The sequence below is a fragment of the Salmo trutta genome, chromosome 9 (genome assembly GCF_901001165.1).
Source record: "Salmo trutta chromosome 9, fSalTru1.1, whole genome shotgun sequence".
Classification (NCBI taxonomy): domain Eukaryota; kingdom Metazoa; phylum Chordata; class Actinopteri; order Salmoniformes; family Salmonidae; genus Salmo; species Salmo trutta.
The window spans coordinates 48,518,532-48,525,864 of NC_042965.1; the positions used below are offsets into that span (position 1 = coordinate 48,518,532).

The following is a 7,333-nucleotide window of genomic DNA, read 5'->3' on the forward strand; positions in this document are numbered from 1 at the left end:
TAAACAAAACATCGAACAACATGCGATAACCAACTAAAAGCCCAACATCTAAAAATACCATTGGCCTATTATTATATGAAAGCCTAAATGCTATTGACTAATTTAGAATTGAATAGGGCCTAATTGGGATTTCTTCCCAAAACAACAATACTAGTTCATCAAAAGGCAAACGAAACCGACATCTATGGCCTTCCCTGTGGCTCAGTTGGTAGAGCATGGTGTGTGTGCAACGCCAGGGTTGTGGGTTCGATTCCCACGGAGGGCCAGTACAAAAAAATTAAAATGCATGAGATGAAATGTATGCATTCACTACTGTAAGTCGCTCTGGATAAGAGCGTCTGCTAAATGACTTAAATGTATACAAGTTGTATTTTCTGTCAGGCAAAAGTTCTTCCCGGTGTATCAGTTCATGGTGGTTCTTACCATAGAATTAGTCCTAGACTATAGTATAGGCCATCATTACATCATGAGGCCACCTAAATCTCAATATGTTGAATAATCGTTTCCTCGTTCTGTTTAGATTGTAACTGCACTCCGTTACAAACGTTTCCATTGAGAAAGAAAACGTCCCGGAACAGCCAATCGGTTCGGTGGTTGAAAACGAGCCAATCACGTTTAAATCCGCGCGCACCCAAATAGGGCTGGCGTTCTGGCTCGAGCCTCGGAGAGAACCGTGACAGACCGGGTCAGGACGTCTCTGTATTGAAGAATAATTAAGCAGCTGTGTCTGTCAGTGCTGTTCCCCAGTTCAGAGCTCACTGACTAGAGACAAACTGCAATGAGGAGTGGATGGATGCTGCAAGACCGTTTACATCTGTTCTGGAGGAGCCTGCATTGAGGTAAGGCTTTACTCATTTATGTAACTCGTTTTCGACACGTCATAGATTGGAGGGAATACACGTATATTTCTCATTTATATGTTTATTGGTCATTTATTAAACTAGCATCTATGACGACACTGGCAAATTTGAAACATTTTTTTTCCATAGGACTTTTAGAGGTTGGCCCGCAAGGATATAATGACAGATAAAATGGGATCATTATTTTCATTTCAGATTGTACTGACTGCAGTGAGGCAACCGTCGCTTGAGCCATAACTTGGAAAGAGTGCATTAGGTACGAGGCACCGGGAGACAGGCGGCAGATATGATGAAGGATATCTCCGGTCCCGAGTTTGAGATCGACGTGGAAAGTCTGGAGACCGAGAGCGACGACCAGGACCGTTCGGACTACAGCTCCTCTCTTCCCGGTGCAGGGTACGACGAGCCGGGGGCCAAGGGAGATGACAAGCCGCCGGGGACCACCAGCCCCGGGAACTGCGAACCGAGGAAGCTGAGCCGGACGCCGAAGTGTGCCCGCTGCAGGAACCACGGCGTGGTGTCGTGTCTGAAGGGGCATAAGCGGTTCTGCCGCTGGAGGGACTGCCAGTGTGCCAACTGTCTTCTGGTGGTGGAGAGACAGCGCGTCATGGCGGCTCAAGTGGCACTACGGAGACAACAAGCTACAGAGGTGTGTGTGGACCTTTCTAAAGTCGTGTACATTACTATTATAAGGTGTGTGTGTGTTTTCGATTATTCGAGAGGGTGTAAAACTTCTTAGTTTCACCAGGATTTTGGGGGGTAACAATGTTGGCAGTACTGTAGATCTCGATTTTCTTCATTGTAATTATTTTTATTTTTTTCTTCAACCAGACAAATGTTGACATGTTCCTTAGTTTGTCTGTTTGGCATTGAAATGATACGTTTTGAGAGAAGTAGCACATTGTAATAATTACAATTTTTTAATGATCAAGTTTAGTTTTAGTTTATAAAGTTTAGTTTATTTATTTTCACACCAATCAAAGTAACCTGTGGCGATGTTAAACTCAGAATGGATTTACAGGAAACCTTACCATCATTTAAATCGTAAATTCACATCACTAATTATAAGTACATGAAAATACATCTTGGTATTACTTTAAAAAAAAAACGGGACTGGTATTAAGTAATAATTTGAAAACACCATAATATGGCCTCTGAAATAATGATTCGATTTAATTAATTTGTTCTGTAATTTTATCAGGATAAAAAGGGAATTTCTGGGAAGCAGATTCCAGCAGAGAGAAGAGCTCTTTACCAGAGACACATCAGACCATCAACCATGCTGGCTAAGAGCATTCTGGAAGGTAAGGCGGTTCTATTATATTATAGTCTATTCTATTGTTAGGTAAGGCAGTTCTATTCTATTATAGTCTATTCTATTCTATTGTTAGGTAAGGCAGTTCTATTATCTTATAGTCTATTCTATTCTATTGTTAGGTAAGGCAGTTCTATTATCTTATAGTCTATTCTATTCTATTGTTAGGTAAGGCAGTTCTATTATCTTATAGTCTATTCTATTCTATTGTTAGGTAAGGCAGTTCTATTATCTTATAGTCTATTCTATTCTATTGTTAGGTAAGGCAGTTCTATTATCTTATAGTCTATTCTATTCTATTGTTAGGTAAGGCAGTTCTATTATCTTATAGTCTATTCTATTCTATTGTTAGGTAAGGCAGTTCTATTATCTTATAGTCTATTCTATTCTATTGTTAGGTAAGGCAGTTCTATTATCTTATAGTCTATTCTATTCTATTGTTAGGTAAGGCAGTTCTATTATCTTATAGTCTATTCTATTCTATTGTTAGGTAAGGCGGTTCTATTATAGTCTATTCTATTCTATTGTTAGGTAAGGCAGTTCTATTATCTTATAGTCTATTCTATTCTATTGTTAGGTAAGGCAGTTCTATTATCTTATAGTCTATTCTATTCTATTGTTAGGTAAGGCGGTTCTATTATAGTCTATTCTATTCTATTGTTAGGTAAGGCAGTTCTATTATCTTATAGTCTATTCTATTCTATTGTTAGGTAAGGCAGTTCTATTCTATTCTATTGTTAGGTAAGGCAGTTCTATTCTATTCTATTCTATTGTTAGGTAAGGCAGTTCTATTCTATTCTATTGTTAGGTAAGGCAGTTCTATTATATTCTATTCTATTCTATTCTATTGTTAGGTAAGGCAGTTCTATTCTATTCTATTCTATTCTATTGTTAGGTAAGGCGGTTCTATTATATTATAGTCTATTCTATTCTATTGTTAGGTAAGGCAGTTCTATTCTATTGTATTCTATTCTATTGTTAGGTAAGGCGGTTCTATTATAGTCTATTCTATTCTATTGTTAGGTAAGGCAGTTCTATTATCTTATAGTCTATTCTATTCTATTGTTAGGTAAGGCAGTTCTATTCTATTCTATTGTTAGGTAAGGCAGTTCTATTCTATTCTATTCTATTGTTAGGTAAGGCAGTTCTATTCTATTCTATTGTTAGGTAAGGCAGTTCTATTATATTCTATTCTATTCTATTCTATTGTTAGGTAAGGCAGTTCTATTCTATTCTATTCTATTCTATTGTTAGGTAAGGCGGTTCTATTATATTATAGTCTATTCTATTCTATTGTTAGGTAAGGCAGTTCTATTCTATTGTATTCTATTCTATTGTATTGTTAAGGCAGTCTGTCCTGTTTACTGGTAATGGTGTTACTGAATCAACTGGTGTTGTAGCCTATTTATCACCTCCTCTCCTCCATTAATACATAATGATCATCTCTATCACTCTATCATCTCCTCTCCTCCATTAATACATAATGATCATCTCTATCACTCTATCATCTCCTCTCCTCCATTAATACATAATGATCATCTCTATCACTCTATCATCTCCTCTCCTCCATTAATACATAATGATCATCTCTATCACTCTATCATCTCCTCTCCTCCATTAATACATAATGATCATCTCTATCACTCTATCATCTCCTCTCCTCCATTAATACATAATGATCATCTCTATCACTCTATCATCTCCTCTCCTCCATTAATACATAATGATCATCTCTATCACTCTATCATCTCCTCTCCTCCATTAATACATAATGATCATCTCTATCACTCTATCATCTCCTCTCCTCCATTAATACATAATGATCATCTCTATCACTCTATCATCTCCTCTCCTCCATTAATACATAATGATCATCTCTATCACTCTATCATCTCCTCTCCTCCATTAATACATAATGATAATCTCTGTTATAATGATTTTCCTTCATCTTTCTCTTCTCTTTCTTTCTTGTAGTGTTTCTTGGATTTCTGTCCCTTTCCGTTTCAATTAAGCTTCCTCCTCATTGCTCTGTGGACAGTTTAACTTCCGTAAGCACAGACCTGTTATGATATCCTTATTTTCTAGGTTTCAAATAAAACTTAGTGGGCACAATACAATTGTAGATAAAAAAAGAAAACATTTTAGTCTAAGAGCTAAATGAATACTTACTAGTATAGTAATGTAGGTCAACCGAGAGCCAGACGTATGAAAGGACATTTGTTAAATGTCTAAACTATTGATAAACCTTGATGATCAATATCCCTAACTCCAGAATGTAACCTTGATATCATTTAATTCACTGCAATTAACACATCAAGTATACTTCACTAGTTACTTCATAACTGAACCAAAACATCAAGTCTAGTCCAGAATTAAATAGAATACCATATTATTTAGTATTATATTCGTATTATATAGTATTATATTAGTATGATATAGTATTATATTAGTATTATATAGTATTATATTCGTATTATATAGTATTATATTAGTATGATATAGTATTATATTAGTATTATATGGTATTATATTCGTATTATATAGTATTATATTAGTATGATATAGTATCTCTATGTTGTCTAACCTCCTCCCCTGTCCTGTCTCCTCTCAGGGTACCGTCCGGTGCAGGGTGACCCGTACATGGGGGCCAGCCCCCCTCTCCCACCCCCCCTCAGCGACAGGATGAGGAAGAGGAGAGCGTTTGCTGACAAAGAGCTGGAGAGTGTCATGCTGGAGAGAGAGTACAAGGAGAGAGAGCTGCTAGAACCCTCCCAGGCTGCTACAGCCTCTCTGCTCTTCCCCAACAGTCTGGTCCGCCATGCTGCGGAGTACAAGTCCTACAAGACGGCCTACTCAGCCTCCGCCCCGGAGGAGCCTCACCACAACAACAAGGACCTCTGTCACTTCCTGTCGCCCAGCTGTGTGGACCTCTCCCTGCAGTACTCCGCCGGCCCCGGCAACATGGAGCTCATCTCCTCCAATGTCTCCGTGGCGACCACCTACCGCCAGTACCCTCTGACCTCTCCGCTGACCTCTTCGCGGGGGTTCATGGTGTGGCCGCGGGGCCCCTCCCTTCTGTACCAGCAGTGCCTGCTCAACGCCACGGCCGTCCAGAACATGAAGCCAGGTGCGGCCTGGGAGCCCAGAATGATGGCCGCCGCCGCAGAGAGCCTGCCGTCCGACCTCGACGCCATGGCAACCGCCAGCCCCACCTCGGCCACCAAGCTGAAGGGTTCGAGATTTGCGGCGGGCCTCCCCGAGGGTTCTGAACCCCAGCTGCAGGATGGCCCCGCACAGTCCCAGGCCCCTCTCACCCAGGGGGGGCACTGCAAACGATCAGCCTTCTCTCCGCCAAAGAGAGGCTTCGGACAGGCCATCCCCCCTAGCACACCTCACCTCCAACCTCACTCCCAGCCTCACCCTTACCCCCCTAGCCACGAACATGTCGTGAACAAGCTGAGCAAGGACAGTGCCAAACACACACTATCCATGAAGCTCAACTCCTTTCATTCACTCATCCAGCAGACACTGAGTGAGAAGGCTAGGGACGGGGCTGGAGAGCGAGAGAGGGCCGGGGCTGAGGTAGGAGCTGGGGCTGGGGAGAGAGCTGGGACAGGGGTCGAGCTCCGGGGCCCCTACTGTAAAGAACTGCTGGAGGAAGCAGCCAGAAAGTACCGTGAAGGACCTTCTAAGGACTTCTACAGTTTCAAAGATTCTGATAGATACAGCAAGGAGTTGCTGACTACGTCAGCTGGGACCAAGGTGGTGTCCAGCGAGTCCCTGTCCTTCTCTGTCGAGGCCATTCTGAAGAGACCGTCACCTGCTATGAACAGGGCTTCACAGTAATAACAGTCATGTCTATCTGATGAACAGGGACCAAAAACCTACCTGGCAATTTGTGATACCTTGGCCCATTTTTCTGCTTTGAGGTCTCCGTTATTGGCTAAATAATTACTATTTTGCACAAACCCTGAATTTAGACTGGCCCACTCGTCTACAGATGGACCAACCATTTGCCGAACTACCCTGTGGACAATCCGTTTCTCACATAGGCGGGCACACACACACACACACACACACACACGCACACACACGCACACACACGCACACACACGCACACACACGCACACACACGCACACACACACACACACACACACACACACACACACACACACACACACACACACACACACACACACACAATTAGATGCTTGTGTCTGACACTGTGCTTGCTGTTGTAATAACTCTCAGTACAGAAACACTTCAACCAGTAATGGACGTGTTTATATGGATGTTATATTTTATACCAGCATAAATGTAAATCTCTTTATGGTGTAGAGTATTTAAATGTATCACTTTAAATGTTGCCATGTAATGTCAATAAACTTTATAAAGAGTCAACCCCTGTTGTATCAGGTTTGGTTTGTTATTATATAGTGTGGTAACATTACATTTGATTTAATTTAACCCTGTTGTAGTGGTCTGGGTGTAGCTGGTGCAGAGGAGTCAGGTGCACGACAGCAGAGTAACACAAGTAACTTTACTCAAATATTCCAATAACATGTCGTAATACCGAGCCCACAATAACGGACCGAACATACATCAAATATTCACGCACAAAAACCATGGGGGAAAACAGAGGGTTAAATAATGAACATGTAATTGGGGAATTGAAACCAGGTGTGTAAAAAAAAGACAAAACAAATGGAAAATGAAAAGTGGATCAGCGCTGGCTAGAAGGCCGGTGACGTCGACCGCCGAACGCCGCCACTTAACACTAATTTGATTTATTAACACTATTGTTACATTAAATGATGTATGTCTTATGATTTAAAAAAAATAATTGTTATGGCCTTAAAGTGTGAACAGTCACAAGAGCTGAACGTAAAATAATATATGAATACGATGAGGTTTTCTATATGAACAGAAAACTACTGGTCTACTATGAGGAGGTTTTCTATATGAACAGAAAATTACTGGTCTACTATGAGGAGGTTTTCTATATGTACAGAAAATTACTGGTCTACTATGAGGAGGTTTTCTATATGAACAGAAAACTACTGGTCTACTATGAGGAGGTTTTCTATATGAACAGAAAATTACTGGTCTACTATGAGGAGGTTTTCTATATGAACAGAAAACTACTGGTCTACTATG

At 40.8% G+C, this 7,333-nt stretch overlaps 1 protein-coding gene across 1 annotated transcript; it reads left to right on the forward strand.

Moving 5' to 3' along the window:
* The first annotated feature begins 421 nt into the window (after positions 1–421).
* dmrt2a (doublesex and mab-3 related transcription factor 2a) lies at positions 422–6,577 on the forward strand. The gene is made up of 4 exons (XM_029763903.1): positions 422–839; positions 1,056–1,509; positions 2,062–2,164; positions 4,787–6,577. Exons 2-4 carry the CDS (start codon positions 1,147–1,149, stop codon positions 6,019–6,021), a joined length of 1,701 nt encoding a protein of 566 aa, XP_029619763.1. The 5' UTR covers positions 422–839; positions 1,056–1,146; the 3' UTR covers positions 6,022–6,577.
* The last annotated feature ends 756 nt before the right edge of the window (positions 6,578–7,333 follow it).

Coding starts and splice junctions, on each gene's coding strand:
- dmrt2a (XM_029763903.1), top strand. CDS start 1,147: ATGATGAAGGATATCTCCGGTCCCGAGTTTGAGATCGACGTGGAAAGT. Junction 1,510..2,061: donor GGAGACAACAAGCTACAGAG/GTGTGTGTGGAC, acceptor TAATTTTATCAG/GATAAAAAGGGAATTTCTGG. Junction 2,165..4,786: donor GGCTAAGAGCATTCTGGAAG/GTAAGGCGGTTC, acceptor GTCTCCTCTCAG/GGTACCGTCCGGTGCAGGGT.